Consider the following 25,918-nt stretch of genomic DNA (forward strand, 5'->3'; position numbering starts at 1 on the left):
CCATTATCAGTATCAGAATGATGATGTTCATTTAAAAATTCATCTGAAAAAAGAGAAGTTTTAAAAGACTTTTATGTATACTAGAAGGAGAAATAACAGACATAGCCTTCTTAATGGATTTAAAAAATAAAATCTCTTATGTTATCAGGAACACTCTGAAAATTAGATGTTGACGGAACAGAAACAGGTAATGTAACAGTACTAAAGGAAATTTTATCTGCATTAATAAGTTTGACATGACATGCAATACAAACAACAGCTGGAGAAACAGATACCAAAAGTTTATAGCAGATACACTTAGCTTGGTAGCTCCAGCACTGGGCAGTGATTTTCCTGAAGTATCTTCTGACTCAGTTGCAACGTGGAACATCTTGCAATATGTAAAAGAAAAAAACAACATATAAAGCAAAATTGATCAAATTCCTTAAATGACAGTTTCAGGAATGGGAAAAAAATGCCAGTGAACAAGCTTCTAGCAACCAGAAGCAATAAATAATGAGACTTAAATAATGTGGAGACAAAAATGACGCCCATATTTTTTAGCGCCAAAAAAGACGCCCACATTATTTGGCGCCTAAATGCTTTTGGCGCCAAAAATGACGCCACATCCGGAACGCCGACATTTTTGACGCAAAAAAAACGTCAAAAAATGACGCAACTTCCAGCGACACGTATGACGCCGGAAACAGAAAAAAAATTTTGTGCCAAAAAAGTCTGCGCCAAGAATGACGCAATAAAATGAAGCATTTTCTGCCCCCGCGAGCCTAACAGCCCACAGGGAAAAAGTCAAATTTTTTAAGGTAAGAAAAAATGATTGAAACAAATGCATTTATCCCAAGTATGAAACTGACTGTCTGAAAATAAGGAATGTTGAACATCCTGAGTCAAGGCAAATAAATGTTTGAATACATATATTTAGAACTTTATAAAAAAGTGCCTAACCATAGCTTAGAGTGTCACAGAAAATAAGCTTACTTACTTACCCCAGGACACTCATCTACATGTTGTAGAAAGCCAAACCAGTACTGAAACGAAAATCAGCAGAGGTAATGGTATATATATAAGAGTATATCGTCGATCTGAAAAGGGAGGTAAGAGATGAATCTCTACGACCGATAACAGAGAACCTATGAAATAGACCCCGTAGAAGGAGATCATTGCATTCAAATAGGCAATACTCTCCTCACATCCCTCTGACATTCACTGCACGCTGAGAGGAAAACCGGGCTCTAACCTGCTGCAGAGCGCATATCAACGTAGAATCTAGCACAAACTTACTTCACCACCTCCATAGGAGGCAAAGTTTGTAAAACTGAATTGTGGGTGTGGTGAGGGGTGTATTTATAGGCATTTTAAGGTTTGGGAAACTTTGCCCCTCCTGGTAGGAATGTATATCCCATACGTCACTAGCTCATGGACTCTTGCTAATTACATGAAAGAAATACAGCAGACAGGTTAATATTTTTTAATACTTATTCACATGTTAAAGAATAAAAAAATGTATTAAAATAAATGGAACACACGTAAAAGTTTTAAAATATAACATAAAATACAGAAGTTTTATTATCACTTTAAGCTTCGATTTCCCTTATTTTCTTTAATATGAATATTCTGGTGAGTAATAAGATGTGATTTCTGAGTAAAAGATTTTGTACAGTAAGAACATAAAAATCTTCTCTCTCCTGTATGAATTTTCTGATGCATAATAAGATTTGATTGCAGAGTAAAACATTTCCCACAGACAGAACATAAAAATGATTTCTCTCTTGTATGAATTTTCTGATGATCAATCAGATTTGATTTGGAAGCAAAACATTTGACACATTCAGAACATGAAAATGCTTTCTCTCCCGTATGAGTTTTCCGATGCCTAATAAGATTTGATTTCCGTGTAAAACATTTCCCACATTCAGAACATAAAAATGCTTCCTCTCCTTTATGAATTTTCTTATGTCTAAAAAGAGCTGATTTCCAAGTAAAACATTTCCCACAATCAGAGCATAAAAAAACTCTCTCTCCTGTATGAATTTTCAGATGGTCTATAAGATATGATTTCTTGGTAAAACATTTCCCACATTCAGAACATACATTTCTTACATGGGGTCTTTGATTTTGAAGAAGATTGGAAGTAGCATCAGCACACTGTTCATGACTAAGATTTTTGCAGTTTGTGAATTTACCTGTTTATAAGATATACAAGGAGAATAGTTATTTATTAATTATATCATTATTTTATCTTGAGCCCTTAAAATTGTCTTCACAACATTAGTAATTCAATAATTTTAGTACTAAAACTACTCTTTATAATTATTACTTGTGAGCACAAAACATTAATCTGATAGTAACCTTTCCCCTTTGTATAGACAGATCTGGAATGTTAGCGATAATTTTGATGGAGTTTAATTAATCAATTGTACTAAATAAGCGATAAAACGTATATTTTAATGTAGTTCTGAAATTAAAATACTTCATGCTCCCATGCTCCCCGCCCATTTCAAAAGTATTTTTTGTGAGCTCATGGTTTGAAATGTTCTCTAATCAGCACTCTCGCCATATAGCACTTTTTTGTAGCTAGACCACCGATTGCAGAACAGTTTGGTTCACAAAAAAAAAAAAAAACTTTTGAAGTGGGCAGCCGGAACGTGGGGTATTTGAATTTCAGTGCTACATTAAAATGTAAGTTATATGGCATCTTCATTACAACTGGTGAATTAAACTCCATCTACAATATCGCTAACATTCCGGATCTATTTTTACAAAGGGGAACATTTACTATCACTTTAAAGTGAAGGTAAACTTTGATGAATGAAAGCCCGTTTTTTAAAAATACTATTAAAAACAGGGACATTTTAATTCATCAAAGTTTAAAAAGCAGCCGTTTTGATTAAAAACTTACCTCTTTTCTTTGCACAGCCAGAGCAGCTTACCCCACTGGAGATCCTCTCTTCACACGTCATCAATGACTAATCCAGCTTCCTCCAATCACGGCTTTCCCCCCAGGGTAGTCATTGCCTGAGGCCATGCCGTGATTGGAGGAAGCTGGATTAGTCATTGATGAGGTGTGAAGAGAGGATCTCCGGGTGGAGGAAGCTGCTCTGGCTGTAAAAAAAAACAAAAGGTAAGTTTTTAATCAAAATGGCTGCCTTCTAAACCTTGATGAATGAAAGTAGTATTAGTAGTATTAGTACTAGAAATAGTATTTTAAAAAAACGGGCTTTCATTCATCAAAGTTTACCTTCACGTTAAGCTTTATTTTTGTAGAACTTTGCATTTACTACCACACGTTCTTTACATACAACAAATATTTCAGATTATCTAATACAAAAAGGAATGAATGTTTAAAATAACTATGTAGTACAAATAAGCAAATAAATAATTCTAGCATTATTTTCATATTTTTGTAATGCAATGAAAAAATATTTAGTGCTTTTTAAATGATGTTCACATAACATTTGAGTAATAAAATTACTTCAATCACACAACACTGTATAACTTTTGCGTGTATGCACTCATAATTCCACTATTATTGACTTTGTAAAGCTTGTTATCTTTTAACTACATGCTGTATTGGATCTCTAGGCCAGGGCTTGACAAATTTAGGAACCAGAAACTTTATGCCATTTTTTTAATATAATACACACACTTTATATAATAACCCAATAAAACATGGAATATCAAAGATGTGAGACCTAAATTTTAGGTGCTATGGGGACTCAAAATTAGGCCCTGCCGTTCTGGTTTAAAGTAACCAGTGGCATCCTGGTGCCGGGGTTTTTTAAGCCCTGCTCTAGGACACAGATTTTTAGTGTAGTTAAAGGGATATTAAACCCAATTTTTTTCTTTCATGATTCAGAGAGTATGCAATTTTAAGCAACTTTCTAATTAACTCCTATTATCAAATTTAATTTGTTCTCTTGGTATCTTTATTTGAAAAAGCAGGAAAGTAAGCTTAGGAGCCAGACCATTTTTTGTTCAAGACCCTGGGTAGCGCTTGCTGATTGGTGGCTACATTTAGCCACCAATCAGCAAGCGTTACCCAGGTGCCGAACCAAAAATGTAGGTTTCACAGAGGAAACTCAATTGCTAATACAAATAAGAAAGGCACTAATAATACCAGTGTTGTAATTATGGGAGATTTTAACTACCCCAAAATAAATTGGGGTATGGACCATCAATCCAACAATACAGATAAATATGCTCAAAGGTAACTTCATGTAACAATTAATAGGAGGAGCCAACTAGAAATAAAGCTATATTTGATTTAGTGCTATCAAACAAAAAAGGAAATATATAAAATATAGAAGTCAAAGAACATTTGGGTAACAGTAATCATAAAATGATAATGTTTGAAATAACTTTCCATAAGCAGTGTTACAAGGGTTCAACCAAGAAAGCAAAATTAAATTGTTAAATAGCATAAATTGGAACAAAGTATTCTCTAATACAAACTCAAAGGGTAAAATGGAGAACATTTAAAACCAACATATACATATCATCACATACCACAAAGTTATAAAAGTAAAGGAAATAAATCAAATCCAATGAGGCTAAATAGAGATATGTTAAGAGAAATTAAGAAAAAAACTTAGGGAATTTAAATTAGTCAACGGAATCATCAATTACTGTTGGGAATATCCTTCCTGGCCAGCAGGAGGAGGCAAAGAGCACCACAGCAAATCTGTTAAAGGTACAGTCTACACCCGTTTTAACATTAGCCTATACCTTAGATCGTGTTCAGATTTTCTTAGCTCACCCCCCTCTACTCTAATGAGTCTGCTCTACAAATGGAGATCTCCGAAATCCAAACTTTGATTCGAGACGTTAAAAATGGCCAACAAACTCCGCCCATTCCCTTCTCCTCCTACCTTGAATTCCCCTTCTCTTTGGATCTCATACTCGTGCACGTTCAACCACCTACGTTATTAACGTGCAAAAACACATGCTCCTATATACGGAAGTGATGTAGAGGAAGTGAGTCTGTAAGAGAAAGGGACGCTTTTCTATATACTTACACTATGCATTGAATACACTAAATAAATGGATCCGTGTGCAAATTTCAAATAGATTTTGGTTCCGTTTTTCTGTTCCTCAGAAGGTGCGCATGCGCAAAACAAAGAAAGCACAATCCTGTTTTTAAATCGGTGATCTAATTTTGATTGGAGCTTTTCAAGGGAGAGAGTCTATGATATAGTTAATAGGCGGAGCTGGTCAGCCATTTATAACAATTATAATCTGAGTTTGGATTAGGAATAACTCAGTTTGTGAAGCAGACTGGTTAAGGTAGAGGGGGTGAGTTAGAACAATCAGAACTTTATTGAACATATAGGCAAATGTTAATATGGGTGTAGACTGTCCCTTTAAGTACCACTTTCCTTCCCACAACCTCCAGTCATTCGACCGAAGGTAAATGGAGAAAAAGGAAATAACAAGGTGTAGAGGTGCCTGAGGTTAAAGTTAAAAATAACTGTCTTAAAATAAAGGGCGGGCCGTGGACTCACCGTATCCGGAAACAAATAAATGTATCAGGTATCTTTCCTAAGATACGGTGAGTCCACAGAATCATCAATTACTTTGGGAACCAATTCCCAAGCTAGAGGACACCAATGATTAGGGAGGGATAAGACAGGTAACCTAAACAGAAGGCACCACTACTTGAAGAGCCTTTCTCCCAAAAGAGCCTCCGCCGAGGCAAAAATATACAATTATCAAAATTTGGACAGAGTTTGAAGAGAAGACCAAGTTGCAGTCTTTGCAAAACCGTTCCAGAGAAGCTTTATTTTGAAAACCCTGCTGCTGTTCTTTCCCAGCCTGTTGTTTTACCACTATGCCACCAGATGGCTTGATCACAGGAAAAGAATATTGTGTTTTTCTGTTTGCTGCAACTTTGTCTCTCTGGCTCCACCTGCTTGCCAGCTGAAACAAATCATGTAATCAGCAGCCTGCTTTATCTGGGAGGTTTGTTTGCAATTCTGGGCCTTGACATTAAGAGTTATACTCTGAAAGACTCTCTGCTCCTGTTTCCTGTGTGAAATACAGATTTGTTGGATTTCCTGGTTCCTGATTTCTGCTTCAAATACTGACTTCTCTTCTGGATAATCCCTTGGCACTGTGTTTCATTTTTGGACTGATTTCCTGGCAATTGATCTTGCTTAAAACTCTATTTCCTAAAGACTGACTCAGGTACTTTTGCTTGCTTGTTTCCTGATACTACAAAGTTCCAATTTGCAGTTTATGCAAGTTCCCTGTTTGTTTCTACAAAGTACCAGTTTGCAGTTTATGCAAATTTCCTTAAAGTACCAGTTTGCAGTTTATGCAAGTTTTCAGTTTGTTACAACTGTGTCCAGTCTACAGCATATGCAAGTATCCTACTTGTTATTACAAGGCTCTGCATTCCTGTGTGTTATTATACAGTTCTTCAGCATATGCAAGTATCCTGTCTGTTATAAAAGCTCTGCTTTCCTGCCTGATACTACACAATTCCAGTTCTACAGCATATGCAAGTATCCTGCTTGTTATTACAAAGCCCTGCTTTCCTTCGTGTTATTACACAGTTCCAGTCTTCAGCATATGCAAATATCCTGTCTGTTACACAAAGCTCTGCATTCCTGCCTGTTATTATACAGTTCTACAGCATATGCAAGTATCCCGCTTGTTATTACAAAGCCCTGCATTCCTGCCTGTTACTTCACTGTTCCAGTCTACAGCATATGCAAGTATCCTGCCTGTTATTACAAAGAACTGAATTCCTGACTAATACAACAACCTATAGACTTTGTCTTATCTAATTGCATATCTCTGCATTGCTTTATCCTATAAATAAAACCATCTCCTTTATTTCCTAAAACCTTGTACCTGTTTAATTATGCTTAAAAGGAAAGACTCACGCAGACAAAACACAACATTAACCCCAAAACCTGACACCTCTGCACAACAGCTCCTTTCTCCTGAACCTGCTCCCTTGCAGAGTATGACAGAATGTCAAGGCCATACATTGGAGCTTGCTGAGGTGATCCATTCTTTGACTGAAGTGTCAGAGAGAATTTTGTCTGTGGACTCTCATCTACTACAACTTAACCAGATTCTAAAATCTTTTCCAGATGCAATGAAGTCACTTATCCAAGATTTCACTGAAGGATTCCAGACTTTACAGGATAGCCTGAAAGACTTTTTCAATAAAAAAAAATTTGGGTTTGGCACTCCTACTCCTGTGCCCACTACCCCAAAAGCTGTATCCTTATCAATCAAAAGGAGGATTTCAACCCCTCTTACCACTGATGAAATGGCCAGAAGGAGAAATAATGGCTTATGTTTCTATTGTGGAGCTACTGGGCATGTAATTTCCTTTTGTCCAGTGAGACCCCCTAAGAAATCTGTTTCGCGGTCTCCACCTCTAAATCCTGAGTCATCACATGGACAGGCTTCAGAGAGGAAGTCAAACTGTTATCCCACTTCGGATTCCTCTGGAGATGAGCTATGCATGGGTTCTATTTTACATCCCCAATTTGATCAGCCTAGGACTGCACCTTTCAAAGACTCTGATTCCTGTGAAGTACTAACATGTCATCCACAGAATCCTAGTACTATGAATGCAGAGATTTTCCTACCAGATCCAGCTACATTCTTATCTTTGTGCTTTCCAGAGGAAATGTCTAACTATTCAACCATTGAAGATGATACTGATTCTGACACTTGGAGGGACAGTGCTTCAAACTGCTGAGCGGTCAAAAGGTCCTTTAACACCTCTACCTCAGACCCACCTCTCCAGAACCGACAAGCCTAGAACTGCACAGAAACCAAAGATCAGTCCTGTTGGGGCCCTCTATACTAATTCCAGTCCCCAGAATCCTCTCCTGAAGAGCCCTTCAAAAAAGAAAATACCCCCTGATTGTACATATGCCTCTGATGGCACTCTGGTACGTATTAAAGATGTGGTGCTATACGAGAATGCTGGGTTCGCCCAGAGGTCGTCCATGAGGAGGGGGTACTGTCATGGTTCAGCCTGGAATTGAACCTGGGACCTGTCTCTATTTCTGCTGCTGTTCTTTCCCAGTCTGTTTTACCACTATGCCACCAGATGGCTTGATCACAGGAAAAGAATGTTGTGTTTTTCTGTTTGCTGCAACTTTGGCTCTCTATCTCCACCTGCTTGCCAGCTGAAACAAATCATGTAATCAGCAGCCTGCTTTATCTGGGAGGTTTGTTTGCAATTCTGGGCCTTGACATTAAGAGTTATACTCTGAAAGACTCTCTGTTCCTGTTTCCTGTGTGAACTACAGATTTGTTGGATTTCCTGGTTCCTGATTTCTGCTTCAAATACTGACTACTCTTCTGGATAATCCCTTGGCACTGTGATTCATTTTTGGACTGATTTCCTGGCAATTGATCTTGCTTAAAACTCTATTTCCTAAAGACTGACTCAGGTACTTTTGCTTGCTTGTTTCCTGATACTACAAAGTTCCAATTTGCAGTTTATGCAAGTATCCTCTTTGTTTCTACAAAGTTCCAATTTGCAGTTTATGCAAGTTCCCTGTTTGTTTCTACAAAGTACCAGTTTGCAGTTTATGCAAATTTCCTTAAAGTACCAGTTTGCAGTATATGCAAGTTTCCAGTTTGTTACAACTGTGTCCAGTCTACAGCATATGTAAGTATCCTGCTTGTTATTACAAGGCTCTGCATTCCTGCGTGTTATTATACAGTTCTTCAGCATATGCAAGTATCCTGTCTGTTATAAAAGCACTGCTTTCCTGCCTGATACTACACAGTTCCAGTTCTACAGCATATGCAAGTATCCTGCTTGTTATTACAAAGCCCTGCTTTCCTGCGTGTTATTACACAGTTCCAGTCTTCAGCATATGCAAATATCCTGTCTGTTACACAAAGCTCTGCATTCCTGCCTGTTATTATACAGTTCTACAGCATATGCAAGTATCCTGCATGTTATTACAAAGCCCTGCATTCCTGCCTGTTATTTCACTGTTCCAGTCTACAGCATATGCAAGTATCCTGCCTGTTATTACAAAGAACTGTATTTCTGCCTAATACAACAACCTATAGACTTTGTCTTATCTAATTGCATATCTCTGCATTGCTTTATCCTATAAATAAAACCATCTCCTTTATTTCCTAAAACCTTGTACCTGTTTAATTATGCCTAACAGGAAAGACTCACTCAGACAAAACACAACATTAACCCCAAAACCTGACACCTCTGCACAACAGCTCCTTTCTCCTGAACCTGCTCCCTTGCAGAGTATGACAGATACTAACCAAGGCCTGACAAAAATTGCATATCTGGCACGTCCGCCAGACGCTTATGCAGCAAAAAAAGAAATGCAGAAATCTGACAAAACCTTTCTCCAGACCTTAATGTAGAAAAGACAAAATTCTAAGAATCCTGACCCTACTCCAAGAGTAGCCCTTGGCTTCACACCAAAAAACATAATTTATGTAAGAACTTACCTGATAAATTAATTTCTTTCATATTAGCAAGAGTCCATGAGCTAGTGACGTATGGGATATACATTCCTACCAGGAGGGGCAAAGTTTCCCAAACCTCAAAATGCCTATAAATACACCCCTCACCACACCCACAATTCAGTTTAATGAATAGCCAAGAAGTGGGGTGATAAGAAAAGAGCGAAAGCATCAAATAAGGAATTGGAATAATTGTGCTTTATACAAAAAAATCATAACCACCACAAAAAGGGTGGGCCTCATGGACTCTTGCTAATATGAAAGAAATGAATTTATCAGGTAAGTTCTTACATAAATTATGTTTTCTTTCATGTAATTAGCAAGAGTCCATGAGCTAGTGACGTATGGGATAATAAATACCCAAGATGTGGAACTTCCACGCAAGAGTCACTAGAGAGGGAGGGATAAAATAAAGACAGCCAATTCCGCTGAAAAATTAATCCACTACCCAAATCAAAAAAGTTTCAATTTTTATAATGAAAAAAACTGAAAATATAAGCAGAAGAATCAAACTGAAACAGCTGCCTGAAGTACCAATCTACCAAAACTGCTTCTAAAGAAGAGAAAACATCAAAATGGTAGAACATAGTAAAAGTATGCAAAGAAGACCAAGTCATTGCTTTGCAAATCTGATCAACAGAAGCTTCATTCTTAAAAAGCCCAGGAAGTAGAAACTTGCCTAGTAGAATGAGCCGTAATCCTCCGAGGCGGGAATCCACCCGACTCCAAATAAGCATGATGAATCAAAAGTTTAAGCAAGATGCCAAATAAATGGCAGAAGCCTTTTGACCTTCCTAACACCAGAAAAGATAACAAATAGACTAGAAGACTATCTGAAATCTGAATAGCTTCAACATAAGATTTCAAAACTCTTACCATATCCAAAGAATGTAAGAATCTTACCAAAGAAGTCTTAGGAAAAGACAATAATTCCTCCCTAATGTTGATAGAAATCACAACTTTAGGTAAGAATTGAAATGAGGATAGCAAAAACCACCTTATCCTGATGAAAAAAATCAGAAAAAGGAGACTCACAAGAAAGAACAGATAATTCAAAAATTGTTCTAGCTGAAGAGATGTCTAAAAAGAACAATACTTTCCATGAAAGTAAATAATGTCTAGAGAAAACATATGCTCAAATAGAAGAGCCTGTAAATCCTTTAGAACCAAATTAAAACTCCAAGGAGGAGAAATTGGCTTAATGACAGATTTGATAAGAACCAAAGCCTGAACAAAATAATGAATAACAGGAAGGAACACTGCCTTACCCCTGATGAAAAATCAGAAAAGGAGATCCACAAGAAAAAAGCAGAAAACTCAGAAACTCTTCTAGCAGAAGAGATAGCCAAAAGGAACAATACTTTCCAAGAAAGTAATTTTAATGTCCAGAGAACGCAAAGCTTCAAACGGAGGAGCCTGTAAAGCCCTCAGTACCAAATTGAGACTCCAAGGAGGAGATATTGACTTAATGACAGGCTTGATACAAACCAAAGCCTGTACAAAACAATGAATATCAGAATGAATAGCAATCTTTCTGTGAAAAAGAACAGAAAAAGTAGAGATTTGTCCTTTCAAAGAACTTGCAGACAAAACCTTATCTAACCCAACCTGAAAAATTGTAAAATTCTAGGAATTCTAAAAGAATGCCAAAAGAAATTATGAGAAGAACACCAAGAAATGTTAGTCTTCCAAACTCGATGATAAATCTTTCTAGAGACAGATTTACAAACCTGTAACATAGTATTAATCACTGAGTCAGAGAAACCTCTATGACTAAGAATCAAACGTTCAATCTCCATACCTTCAAATTGAATGATTTGAGATCCTGATCGAAAAATGGGCCTTGAGATAGAAGGTCTCGTCTTAACGGAAATGTCCAAGGTTGGCAACTGGCCAACCGAATGAGATCCGCATACCAAAACCTGTGAGGCCATGCTGGAACCACCAGCAGTACAAACGAACGCTCCATTAGAATTTTGGAAGAACTAGAGGCGGAAGATATAGGCAGAATGATAATTCCAAGGAAGTGTCAATGCATACGCTACTTCCGCCTGAGGATCCCCGGACCTGAAATAGGCTCCTGGGAAGTTCCTTGTTAAGACGAGAGGCCAACAGATCTATTTCTGGAAGCCCTCACATCTGAAAAATTGAAAAACATATCTGGGTAAAGACCATTCTCCCGGATGTAAAGCTTGATTAACAGAGATAATCCGCTTCCCAAACGTCTATACCTGGGAAAAGGACCCCAGAATTTAGATAGGAGCTGGATTTAGCCCAAGCAAATATCCAAGATACTTTTGTCACAGTCTAAAGACTTATAGTCACCCCCTGATGATTGACATACACCACAGATGTGATAATGTCTGAAAAAAACAATAAACGTCTCTTCTTCAAAAGAAACCAACTGAAGAACTCTGGGAATGCACGGAGTTCCAAAATATCAAATGGTAATCTCGCCTCCTGAGATTTCCAAACTCCTTGTGCTGACAGAGAACCTCAGAGAGCCTCCCAACCTAAAAGACTCGCATCTATAGAGATCATGGTCCAGGTTGAAAGAATCGAAGAGACCTGTAGAACTAAATGATGGTGATCTTAACCACCGAATCAAAGATAGATAAACATAGAATTCGAAGATTTAAAAAGTGAAATCCTAGAATCCCTGCACCATTATTCAGCATAAAAAACTGGAAAGGTTTTCTATGAAAATTAACAAAGAGAATTGAATCCAATGCTGCAGCCATAAGACCTAAATTTCCATGCATATATAGCAACTGAAGGAAATAATAGAGACTGAAGGTACCGACAGACAAAACCCAATAAAAAAAAGTCACTTGTCTGTTAGAGGCAAAGACAGTGACACAAAGATCCTCTAACCATGTCTTGAAATAACAAAGTTGAACCATATGAGATTCCGTAGTCTCAGGAAATAAAAATAAATCTGAATGGAAACAGAACATGAAGATATGCATCTATTGTATCTAACGAAAACAAATAATGCTATCACTGACCAAAAAAGGCAGAATAGACCATATAAATACCAATCTAAAAGATGGTACATAATAAAAAGATTTTCTATCTTTGGAACAATGAATAGTTTTGAATAAAAAACCCAAAACCCAGTTCCTAAAAATGGAACTGGAATAAATACCCCAGAAGATTCCAGATCTGAGCAGCGCTTGAGCCCCAACAGGTGATCAGCCGCACTTCAACATTACCCAAAATATATAGGAAAATGTTAGCCTTACTGGAATAGCTGGAATATAATAGAGAGAAAAAGACTTCTCATAGACGGTTTAACTCTAAATTTTATTCTGTACCAAATTCTAAGAAATTTGGACCGAATTGAACCAAAAAACTTCCAATTAAAAACATGTTACTTGGATAAGAATTAGAATTTTGTTCCTTAGTAAGAACAACCAAACTAAAATAAGCTTAAAGTTTTAGTCTTAGAACTCAATCTTGAAGCCCAGAGTAACAGTTAAGAATTGAATCCAAAATGAACCAAATAATTGATTATCTTGGAAAAAAAAGAAATAAGGATTTTTTTAGAAATCACAAAATTCTTCTAGCTAAAAACAGCTAAAGACATAAATTAAAACCTCATTTGTGAAAATATTCAATAAAATGAAGATACAAATGAAATTATTAGCATGTTAATCCAGTTAAAAGACCAGTCAATGCACCAGACTTGCATAAACAAATGCAAGACAACAAGACAAATGCAACAGCACCCAGTCTAACCTCAAATGAGCAGTAGACTTTGTCCCTTAACAATGCTAAATAAAAACATAATCTGATACTTGATTTTAAAGTAAACAGAAAAAATGAAGCAATTGCAACATCATTCAAATAAAACACAGGTCCAAGAAAAATACCTGAAAAATAATTTTCCTTATATAGGATACAACCATCTAAAGGAAAAATAAATACTATTTTGCTATAGAAACAATAGCATAATTAGCAGGAGTAGAGATAGCCCCATTAAATTGGAGAACCATCAAAATTGAAATGAACTGCCGGCAAAGAATAGAATTTAAAACCTTTAAAGAAGGAATAAAAGAAAATTCCCAGCCTATTCCATTCCCTAGTATGAGGAACTGGAAAAAAACCTCATAAAATACAGAAGAATAAATAAGCAGAAATAAAATGTTAGTTTGTCTTGAAAGAACTAATTACCTTAATATCCAAAATAATCAACACCTTTTCAACAAAGAACAAATGTACTTTAAAAATAAAAAAGTGCTTTTGATAGTGTCAATATCTGATGAAGAAAATTCTGAAATGAGAAAAAACATCATCAGAGAAGGATAAATCATTATGTAGTTGGTCATTTGAAACTTCAATAATTAAAAAAGAAGTTTGAAAAAGACCTAAAAAAATTTTTTATTAGAAGGCACGATGTCAGACAAAGCCTTTAAAATAGAATCAGAAAAATATTCTTATACATCTTCTACGTAATTCTTGTACATAAGATGTAAAAACAGAATTTATGTTTACCTGATAAATTTCTTTCTCCAACGGTGTGTCCGGTCCACGGCGTCATCCTTACTTGTGGGATATTCTCTTCCCCAACAGGAAATGGCAAAGAGCCCAGCAAAGCTGGTCACATGATCCCTCCTAGGCTCCGCCTACCCCAGTCATTCGACCGACGTTAAGGAGGAATATTTGCATAGGAGAAACCATATGGTACCGTGGTGACTGTAGTTAAAGAAAATAAATTATCAGACCTGATTAAAAAACCAGGGCGGGCCGTGGACCGGACACACCGTTGGAGAAAGAAATTTATCAGGTAAACATAAATTCTGTTTTCTCCAACATAGGTGTGTCCGGTCCACGGCGTCATCCTTACTTGTGGGAACCAATACCAAAGCTTTAGGACACGGATGAAGGGAGGGAGCAAATCAGGTCACCTAAATGGAAGGCACCACGGCTTGCAAAACCTTTCTCCCAAAAATAGCCTCAGAAGAAGCAAAAGTATCAAACTTGTAAAATTTGGTAAAAGTGTGCAGTGAAGACCAAGTCGCTGCCCTACATATCTGATCAACAGAAGCCTCGTTCTTGAAGGCCCATGTGGAAGCCACAGCCCTAGTGGAATGAGCTGTGATTCTTTCGGGAGGCTGCCGTCCGGCAGTCTCGTAAGCCAATCTGATGATGCTTTTAATCCAAAAAGAGAGAGAGGTAGAAGTTGCTTTTTGACCTCTCCTTTTACCTGAATAAACAACAAACAAGGAAGATGTTTGTCTAAAATCCTTTGTAGCATCTAAATAGAATTTTAGAGCGCGAACAACATCCAAATTGTGCAACAAACGTTCCTTCTTTGAAACTGGTTTCGGACACAGAGAAGGTACGATAATCTCCTGGTTAATGTTTTTGTTAGAAACAACTTTTGGAAGGAAACCAGGTTTAGTACGTAAAACCACCTTATCTGCATGGAACACCAGATAAGGAGGAGAACACTGCAGAGCAGATAATTCTGAAACTCTTCTAGCAGAAGAAATTGCAACTAAAAACAAAACTTTCCAAGATAATAACTTAATATCAACGGAATGTAAGGGTTCAAACGGAACCCCCTGAAGAACTGAAAGAACTAAATTGAGACTCCAAGGAGGAGTCAAAGGTTTGTAAACAGGCTTGATTCTAACCAGAGCCTGAACAAAGGCTTGAACATCTGGCACAGCTGCCAGCTTTTTGTGAAGTAACACCGACAAGGCAGAAATCTGTCCTTTCAGGGAACTTGCCGATAATCCTTTTTCCAATCCTTCTTGAAGGAAGGATAGAATCCTAGGAATCTTAACCTTGTCCCAAGGGAATCCTTTAGATTCACACCAACAGATATATTTTTTCCAAATTTTGTGGTAAATCTTTCTAGTTACAGGCTTTCTGGCCTGAACAAGAGTATCGATAACAGAATCTGAGAAACCTCGCTTCGATAAAATCAAGCGTTCAATCTCCAAGCAGTCAGCTGGAGTGAAACCAGATTCGGATGTTCGAACGGACCCTGAACAAGAAGGTCTCGTCTCAAAGGTAGCTTCCAAGGTGGAGCCGATGACATATTCACCAGATCTGCATACCAAGTCCTGCGTGGCCACGCAGGAGCTATCAAGATCACCGACGCCCTCTCCTGATTGATCCTGGCTACCAGCCTGGGGATGAGAGGAAACGGCGGGAACACATAAGCTAGTTTGAAGGTCCAAGGTGCTACTAGTGCATCCACTAGAGCCGCCTTGGGATCCCTGGATCTGGACCCGTAGGAGGGAACTTTGAAGTTCTGACGAGAGGCCATTAGATCCATGTCTGGAATGCCCCACAGCTGAGTGACTTGGGCAAAGATTTCCGGATGGAGTTCCCACTCCCCCGGATGCAATGTCTGACGACTCAGAAAATCCGCTTCCCAATTTTCCACTCCCGGGATGTGGATAGCAGACAGGTGGCAGGAGTGAGACTCCGCCCATAGAATAATCTTGGTCACTTCTTCCATCGCTAGGGAACTCCTTGTTCCCCCCTGATGGTTGATGTACGCAACAGTCGTCATGTTGTCTGATTGAAACCGTATGAACTTGGTCCTCGCTAGCTGAGGCCAAGCCTTGAGAGCATTGAATATCGCTCTCAGTTCCAGAATATTTATCGGTAGAAGAGATTCTTCCCGAGACCAAAGACCCTGAGCTTTCAGGGATCCCCAGACCGCGCCCCAGCCCATCAGACTGGCGTCGGTCGTGACAATGACCCACTCTGGTCTGCGGAATGTCATCCCTTGTGACAGGTTGTCCAGGGACAGCCACCAACGGAGTGAGTCTCTGGTCCTCTGATTTACTTGTATCTTTGGAGACAAGTCTGTATAGTCCCCATTCCACTGACTGAGCATGCACAGTTGTAATGGTCTTAGATGAATGCGCGCAAAAGGAACTATGTCCATTGCCGCTACCATCAACCCGATCACTTCCATGCACTGAGCTACGGAAGGAAGAGGAACGGAATGAAGTATCCGACAAGAGTCCAGAAGTTTTGTTTTTCTGGCCTCTGTTAGAAAAATCCTCATTTCTGAGGAGTCTATAATTGTTCCCAAGAAGGGAACCCTTGTTGACGGGGATAGTGAACTCTTTTCCACGTTCACTTTCCAGCCGTGAGATCTGAGAAAGGCCAGGACGATGTCCGTGTGAGCCTTTGCTCGAGGGAGGGACGACGCTTGAATCAGAATGTCGTCCAGGTAAGGTACTACTGCAATGCCCCTTGGTCTTAGCACCGCTAGAAGGGACCCTAGTACCTTTGTGAAAATCCTTGGAGCAGTGGCTAAACCGAAAGGAAGCGCCACAAACTGGTAATGTTTGTCCAGGAATGCAAACCTTAGGAACCGATGATGTTCCTTGTGGATAGGAATATGTAGATACGCATCCTTTAAATCCACCGTGGTCATGAATTGACCTTCCTGGATGGAAGGAAGGATAGTTCGAATGGTTTCCATCTTGAACGATGGGACCTTGAGAAATTTGTTTAAGATCTTGAGATCTAAGATTGGTCTGAACGTTCCCTCTTTTTTGGGAACTATGAACAGATTGGAGTAGAACCCCATCCCTTGTTCTCTTAATGGAACAGGATGAATCACTCCCATTTTTAACAGGTCTTCTACACAATGTAAGAACGCCTGTCTTTTTATGTGGTCTGAAGACAACTGAGACCTGTGGAACCTTCCCCTTGGGGGAAGTCCCTTGAATTCCAGAAGATAACCCTGGGAGACTATTTCTAGCGCCCAAGGATCCAGAACATCTCTTGCCCAAGCCTGAGCGAAGAGAGAGAGTCTGCCCCCCACCAGATCCGGTCCCGGATCGGGGGCCAATATTTCATGCTGTCTTGGTAGCAGTGGCAGGTTTCTTGGCCTGCTTTCCCTTGTTCCAGCCTTGCATTGGTCTCCAAGCTGGCTTGGCTTGAGAAGTATTACCCTCTTGCTTAGAGGACGTAGCACTTTGGGCTGGTCCGTTTTTACGAAAGGGACGAAAATTAGGTCTATTTTTTGCCTTGAAAGGCCGATCCTGAGGAAGGGCGTGGCCCTTACCCCCAGTGATATCAGAGATAATCTCTTTCAAGTCAGGGCCAAACAGCGTTTTCCCCTTGAAAGGAATGTTTAGTAGCTTGTTCTTGGAAGACGCATCAGCCGACCAAGATTTCAACCAAAGCGCTCTGCGCGCCACAATAGCAAACCCAGAATTCTTAGCCGCTAACCTAGCCAATTGCAAAGTGGCGTCTAGAGTGAAAGAATTAGCCAATTTGAGAGCATTGATTCTGTCCATAATCTCCTCATAAGGAGGAGAATCACTATCGAGCACCTTTATCAGTTCATCAAACCAGAAATATGCGGCTGTAGTGACAGGGACAATGCATGAAATGGGTTGTAGAAGGTACCCCTGCTGAACAAACATCTTTTTAAGCAAACCTTCTAATTTTTTATCCATAGGATCTTTGAAAGCACAACTATCCTCTATGGGTATAGTGGTGCGTTTGTTTAAAGTAGAAACCGCTCCCTCGACCTTGGGGACTGACTGCCATAAGTCCTTTCTGGGGTCGACCATAGGAAACAATTTTTTAAATATGGGGGGAGGGACGAAAGGAATACCGGGCCTTTCCCATTCTTTATTAACAATGTCCGCCACCCGCTTGGGTATAGGAAAAGCTTCTGGGAGCCCCGGCACCTCGAGGAACTTGTCCATTTTACATAGTTTCTCTGGGATGACCAACTTTTCACAATCATCCAGAGTGGATAATACCTCCTTAAGCAAAATGCGGAGATGTTCCAACTTAAATTTAAATGTAATCACATCAGATTCAGCCTGATGAGAAATGTTCCCTGAATCAGTAATTTCTCCCTCAGACAAAACCTCCCTGGCCCCCTCAGATTGGGTTAGGGGCCCTTCAGAGATATTAATATCAGCGTCGTCATGCTCTTCAGTAACTAAAACAGAGCAGCCACGCTTACGCTGACAAGGGTTCATTTTGGCTAAAATGTTTTTGACAGAATTATCCATTACAGCCGTTAATTGTTGCATAGTAAGGAGTATTGGCGCGCTAGATGTACTAGGGGCCTCCTGAGTGGGCAAGACTCGTGTAGACGAAGGAGGGAATGATGCAGTACCATGCTTACTCCCCTCACTTGAGGAATCATCTTGGGCATCATTGTCATTATCACATAAATCACATTTATTTAAATTAATAGGAATTCTGGCTTCCCCACATTCAGAACACAGTCTATCTGGTAGTTCAGACATGTTAAACAGGCATAAACTTGATAAGAAAGTACAAAAAACGTTTTAAAATAAAACCGTTACTGTCACTTTAAATTTTAAACTGAACACACTTTATTACTGCAATTGCGAAAAAACATGAAGGAATTGTTCAAAATTCACCAAATTTTCACCACAGTGTCTTAAAGCCTTAAAAATATTGCACACCAATTTTGGAAGCTTTAACCCTTAAAATAACGGAACCGGAGCCGTTTTAAGCTTTAACCCCTTTACAGTCCCTGGTATCTGCTTTGCTGAGACCCAACCAAACCCAAAGGGGAATACGATACCAATGACGCCTTCAGAAAGTCTTTTCTAAGTATCAGAGCTCCTCTCACATGCGACTGCATGCCATGCCTCTCAAAAACAAGTGCGCCACACCGGCGCGAAAATGAGACTCTGCTTATGCTTTGGGAAAGCCCCTAAGAAATAAGGTGTCTAATACAGTGCCTGCCGATATTATTATATCAAAATACCCAGATAAAATGATTCCTCAAGGCTAAATATGTGTTAATAATGAATCGATTTAGCCCAGAAAAGTCTACAGTCTAAATAAGCCCTTGTGAAGCCCTTATTTACGATCGTAATAAACATGGCTTACCGGATCCCATAGGGAAAATGACAGCTTCCAGCATTACGTCGTCTTGTTAGAATGTGTCATACCTCAAGCAGCAAGAGACTGCACACTGTTCCCCCAACTGAAGTTAATTGCTCTCAACAGTCCTGTGTGGAACAGCCATGGATTTTAGTTACGGTTGCTAAAATCATTTTCCTCATACAAACAGAAATCTTCATCTCTTTTCTGTTTCTGAGTAAATAGTACATACCAGCACTATTTCAAAATAACAAACTCTTGATTGAATAATAGAAAACTACAGTTAAACACTAAAAAACTCTAAGCCATCTCCGTGGAGATGTTGCCTGTACAACGGCAAAGAGAATGACTGGGGTAGGCGGAGCCTAGGAGGGATCATGTGACCAGCTTTGCTGGGCTCTTTGCCATTTCCTGTTGGGGAAGAGAATATCCCACAAGTAAGGATGACGCCGTGGACCGGACACACCTATGTTGGAGAAAATAATAGCAAATATATAAAGCATAAATACTAACGGATTCTGCATGTAAAAGTTTATCATGATAACTTATTACAAACCATAGCTAAAGAAAAAACATTCATAACATTTTTAAAATAAATTAACTTAGCTTTGGTAGGACTGAACTTCAGTCAAAAGGAATCCCTTAGAATGATTTTGAAACAGGAACAGTGAAATCTTGCAATATGTAATAGAAAAAAAACAATATTTAAAGCAAAATTATCAAATTCCTTAAATGACAGTTTCAGGAATGGGAAAAGAAATGCAAAATAATAAGCATCTAAAAACCAGAAGCAATAAAAAAGTGAAATTTAAATAGCCACATTTTTTGGCGCCAAAAAATACGACCACATTATTGGCGCTAAATACAACGCCCATATTCTTTGGCGCCAAGTATGACGCCACATCCTCTGACGCCGAAACAGACGCCCACATTTTTTGGCGGGAAAAAAATGTCTGAATACACATGCGTCAAAAAATTACATTTACAGAATACAACTTCTGGCGTCAACTACGGCGCCGGAAATGTCAAAAAAATTTGCGCCAAAAAAGTCAGCGTCAAGAATGAAGCAATAAAAAGCAACATTTTCTGCCCCCGCGAGCCTAACAGCACGCAGGGAAAATGGTCAATTGAGAATTTTCAAGGTAATGAAAAATAAATTGAATTAAAAGGCATTATCCCAAATAATGAAACTGACAGTCTGAATTATAAAGGAATACTGATTATCCTGAATCATGGCAAATATAAGTTTAAAGACATATATTTAGAACTTTACATATAAAGTGCCCAACCATAGCTTAGAGTGTCACAAAAAATAAGATTTACTTACCCCAGGACACTCATCTACATATAGTAGATAGCCAAACCAGTACTGAAACGAGAATCAGTAGAGGTAATGGTATATAAGAGTATATCGTCGATCTGAAAAGGGAGGTAAGAGATGAATCTCTACGACCGATAACAGAGAACCTATGAAATAGATCCCGTAGAAGGAGACCATGGTATTCAAATAGGCAATACTCTTTTCACATCCCTCTGACATTCACTGCACTCTGAGAGGAAAACCGGGCTCCAGCCTGCTGCGAAGCGCATATCAACGAAGAATCTAGCACAAACTTACTTCACCACCTCCACGGGAGGCAAAGTTTGTAAAACTGAATTGTGGGTGTGGTGAGGGGTGTATTTATAGGCATTTTGAGGTTTGCCCCTCCTGGTAGGAATGTATATCCCATACGTCACTAGCTCATGGACTCTTGCTAATTACATGAAAGAAAAGATATTTACGCCATATCCTATGGTAAATCTTTCTAGCAACAGGCTTGCAAGCCTGAATCATGGTCTCAATGTCAGAAAAACCACGCTTAGACAAAACGAAACATTCAATCTCCAAGCAGTAAGTTTAGAGGAATTCGATTTGGATGAAGGAAGGGACCCTGAAACAAAAAATCCTTCCTTACAGGCAGTTTCCACAGTGGGAGAGATAACATCTCAACTAGGTCTGCATACCAGATCCTGCAAGACCACGCAGGGGCAATTAGATTCACCTACGCTCTCTCCTATTTGATACGAGCAACGACTCGTGGAAGAAGAACAAAATGAAGGAAAACAGAATTTATGCTTACCTGATAAATTACTTTCTCCAACGGTGTGTCCGGTCCACGGCGTCATCCTTACTTGTGGGATATTCTCTTCCCCAACAGGAAATGGCAAAGAGCCCAGCAAAGCTGGTCATGTGATCCCTCCTAGGCTCCGCCTACCCCAGTCATTCGACCGACGTACAGGAGGAAATAGGCATAGGAGAAACCATATGATACCGTGGTGACTGTAGTTAGAGAAAATAATTCATCAGACCTGATTAAAAAAACCAGGGCGGGCCGTGGACCGGACACACCGTTGGAGAAAGTAATTTATCAGGTAAGCATAAATTCTGTTTTCTCCAACATAGGTGTGTCCGGTCCACGGCGTCATCCTTACTTGTGGGAACCAATACCAAAGCTTTAGGACACGGATGAAGGGAGGGAGCAAATCAGGTCACCTAAATGGAAGGCACCACGGCTTGCAAAACCTTTCTCCCAAAAATAGCCTCTGAAGAAGCAAAAGTATCAAATTTGTAAAATTTGGCAAAAGTGTGCAGTGAAGATCAAGTCGCTGCCTTACATATCTGGTCAACAGAAGCTTCGTTCTTGAAGGCCCATGTGGAAGCCACAGCCCTAGTGGAGTGAGCTGTGATTCTTTCAGGAGGCTGCCGTCCGGCAGTCTCATAGGCCAAACGGATAATGCTTTTAAGCCAAAAAGAAAGAGAGGTAGAAGTTGCTTTTTGACCTCTCCTTTTACCAGAATAAACAACAAACAAAGAAGAAGTTTGTCTGAAATCTTTAGTGGCCTCTAAATAGAATTTTAGAGCACGGACTACGTCCAAATTGTGTAACAAACGTTCCTTCTTTGAAACTGGATTCGGGCACAAAGAAGGTACAACTATCTCCTGGTTAATATTCTTGTTGGAAACAACTTTCGGAAGAAAACCAGGCTTAGTACGCAAAACCACCTTATCTGCATGGAACACCAGATAGGGCGGAGAACACTGCAGAGCAGATAACTCTGAAACTCTTCTGGCAGAAGAAATTGCAACCAAAAACAAAACTTTCCAAGATAATAACTTAATATCTACGGAATGTAAGGGTTCAAACGGAACCCCTTGAAGAACTGAAAGAACTAGATTGAGACTCCAGGGAGGAGTCAAAGGTCTGTAAACAGGCTTGATTCTAACCAGAGCCTGAACAAACGCCTGAACGTCTGGCACAGCTGCCAGCCTTTTGTGAAGTAAAACAGATAACGCAGAAATCTGTCCCTTCAGAGAACTTGCAGATAATCCCTTCTCCAAACCCTCTTGTAGAAAGGATAAAATCCTAGGAATTTTTATCTTGTTCCATGGGAATCCTTTAGATTCACACCAATAGATATATTTTTTCCATATCTTATGGTAAATCTTTCTAGTTACAGGCTTTCTAGCCTGAATAAGAGTATCTATTACAGAATCTGAAAACCCACGCTTTGATAAAATCAAGCGTTCAATCTCCAAGCAGTCAGTTGGAGAGAAACCAGATTCGGATGTTCGAATGGACCTTGAACAAGAAGGTCCTATCTCAAAGGTAGCTTCCATGGTGGAGCCGATGACATATTCACCAGGTCTGCATACCAAGTCCTGCGTGGCCACGCAGGAGCTATCAAGATCACCGAAGCCCTCTCCTGGTTGATCCTGGCTACCAGCCTGGGAATGAGAGGAAACGGTGGGAAAACATAAGCTAGGTTGAAGGTCCAAGGTGCTACTAGTGCATCTACTAGAGTCGCCTTGGGATCCCTGGATCTGGACCCGTAACAAGGAACCTTGAAGTTCTGGCGAGACGCCATCAGATCCATGTCTGGAATGCCCCATAATTGGGTTATTTGGGCAAAGATTTCCGGGTGGAGTTCCCACTCCCCCGGATGGAATGTCTGACGACTCAGAAAATCCGCTTCCCAATTCTCCACTCCTGGGATGTGGATTGCAGACAAGTGGCAGGAGTGATCCTCCGCCCATTGAATTATCTTGGTCACTTCCTCCATCGCCAGGGAACTCCTTGTTCCCCCCTGATGGTTGATATAAGCAACTGTCGTCATGTTGTCTGATTGAAACCTTATGAATTTGGCCTTTGCTAGATGAGGCCAAGCTTTGAGAGCATTGAATATCGCTCTCAGTTCCAGAATGTTTATCGGGAGAAGAGATTCTTCCCGAGACCATAGACCCTGAGCTTTCAGGGGTTCCCAGACCGCGCCCCAGCCCACCAGACTGGCGTCGGTCGTGACAATGACCCACTCTGGTCTGCGGAAGCTCATTCCCTGTGACAGATTGTCCAGGATTAGCCACCAACGGAGTGAATCTCTGGTCCTTTGATCTACTTGAATCGTCGGAGACAAGTCTGTATAATCCCCATTCCACTGTCTGAGCATGCACAGTTGTAATGGTCTTAGATGAATTCGTGCAAAAGGAACTATGTCCATTGCTGCAACCATCAATCCTATTACTTCCATGCACTGCGCTATGGAAGGACGAAGAACAGAATGAAGAACTTGACAAGAGCTTAGAAGTTTTGATTTTCTGACCTCTGTCAGAAAAATTCTCATTTCTAAGGAGTCTATTATTGTTCCCAAGAAGGGAACTCTTGTTGACGGGGAAAGAGAACTTTTTTCTATGTTTACTTTCCATCCGTGAGATCTGAGAAAGGCTAGGACGATGTCCGTATGAGCCTTTGCCTTTGACAGAGACGACGCTTGAATCAGGATGTCGTCCAAGTACGGTACTACTGCAATGCCCCTTGGTCTTAGAACCGCCAGAAGGGACCCTAGTACCTTTGTGAAAATTCTCGGAGCAGTGGCTAACCCGAATGGAAGTGCCACAAACTGGTAATGCTTGTCCAGAAAAGCGAACCTTAGGAACTGATGATGTTCCTTGTGGATAGGAATATGGAGGTACGCATCCTTTAAATCCACCGTGGTCATGAATTGACCTTCCTGGATGGTAGGAAGGATCGTTCGAATGGTTTCCATTTTGAACGATGGAACCCTGAGAAATTTGTTTAGGATCTTGAGATCTAGAATTGGTCTGAACGTTCCCTCTTTTTTGGGAACTATGAACAGGTTGGAGTAAAACCCCATCCCTTGTTCTCTTATTGGAACTGGATGAATTACTCCCATCCTTAACAGGTCTTCTACACAATGTAAGAATGCCTGTCTTTTTATTTGGTTTGAAGATAATTGAGACCTGTGGAACCTTCCCCTTGGGGGTAGTTCCTTGAATTCCAGGAGATAACCTTGAGAAACTATTTCTAGTGCCCAAGGATCCTGAACATCTCTTGCCCAGGCCTGAGCAAAGAGAGAAAGTCTGCCCCCCACCAGATCCGGTCCCGGATCGGGGGCCATCCCTTCATGTTGTTTTGGTAGCAGTGGCAGGCTTCTTGGCCTGCTTACCCTTGTTCCAGCCTTGCATCGGTCTCCAGGCTGGTTTGGGTTGAGAAGTATTACCCTCTTGCTTAGAGGATGTAGAAGTAGAGGCTGGTCCGTTTCTGCGAAAGGGACGCAAATTAGGCTTATTTCTAGCCTTAAAAGACCTATCCTGAGGAAGGGCGTGGCCCTTTCCTCCGGTGATGTCTGAAATAATCTCTTTCAAATCAGGCCCAAACAGTGTTTTGCCCTTGAAAGGGATGTTAAGTAATTTTGTCTTGGAAGACACATCCGCTGACCAAGACTTCAGCCAGAGCGCTCTGCGCGCCACGATAGCAAACCCTGAATTTTTCGCCGCTAATCTCGCTAATTGCAAAGCGGCATCTAGAATAAAAGAGTTAGCCAGTTTAAGTGCATGAACTCTGTCCATAATCTCCTCATACGAAGATTCTTTATCGAGCGACTTTTCTAGTTCTTCGAACCAGAAACACGCTGCCGTAGTGACAGGAACAATGCATGAAATTGGTTGAAGAAGGTAACCTTGCTGAACAAACATTTTTTTAAGCAAACCCTCTAATTTTTTATCCATAGGATCTTTAAAAGCACAACTATCTTCTATGGGAATAGTAGTGCGTTTGTTTAGAGTAGAGACCGCCCCCTCGACCTTAGGGACTGTCTGCCATAAGTCCTTTCGGTATAGGAAAAACATCGGGGGGCACCGGAACCTCTAGGAACTTATCCATCTTACATAATTTCTCTGGAATGACCAAATTGTCACAATCATCCAGAGTAGATAATACCTCCTTAAGCAGTGCGCGGAGATGTTCTAATTTAAATTTAAATGTTACAACATCAGGTTCAGCTTGTTGAGAAATTTTCCCTGAATCTGAAATTTCTCCCTCAGACAAAACCTCCCTCCTGGCCCCTTCAGATTGGTGTGAGGGTATGTCAGAAGCGTTATCATCAGCGTCCTCTTGCTCTTCAGTGTTTAAAACAGAGCAATCGCGCTTTCTTTGATAAGTAGGCATTTTAGATAAAATATTTGCAATAGAATTATCCATAACAGCCGTTAATTGTTGCATAGTAATAAGTATTGGCGCACTAG

General features: G+C 39.9%; 1 protein-coding gene across 1 annotated transcript in view; it reads right to left on the minus strand.

Moving 5' to 3' along the window:
- Nucleotides 1-1,566: 1,566 nt before the first annotated feature.
- Nucleotides 1,567-25,918, minus strand: part of LOC128658008 (gastrula zinc finger protein XlCGF71.1-like) — a 93,812-nt gene continuing 69,460 nt past the window's right edge. The window contains exon 4 of the mRNA XM_053712450.1: nucleotides 1,567-2,180. Coding sequence (XP_053568425.1) covers nucleotides 1,567-2,180 — 614 coding nt within the window. The remainder of the gene's footprint in view (nucleotides 2,181-25,918) is intronic.

Source organism: Bombina bombina, chromosome 4, assembly GCF_027579735.1.
Source record: "Bombina bombina isolate aBomBom1 chromosome 4, aBomBom1.pri, whole genome shotgun sequence".
NCBI lineage: Eukaryota > Metazoa > Chordata > Amphibia > Anura > Bombinatoridae > Bombina > Bombina bombina.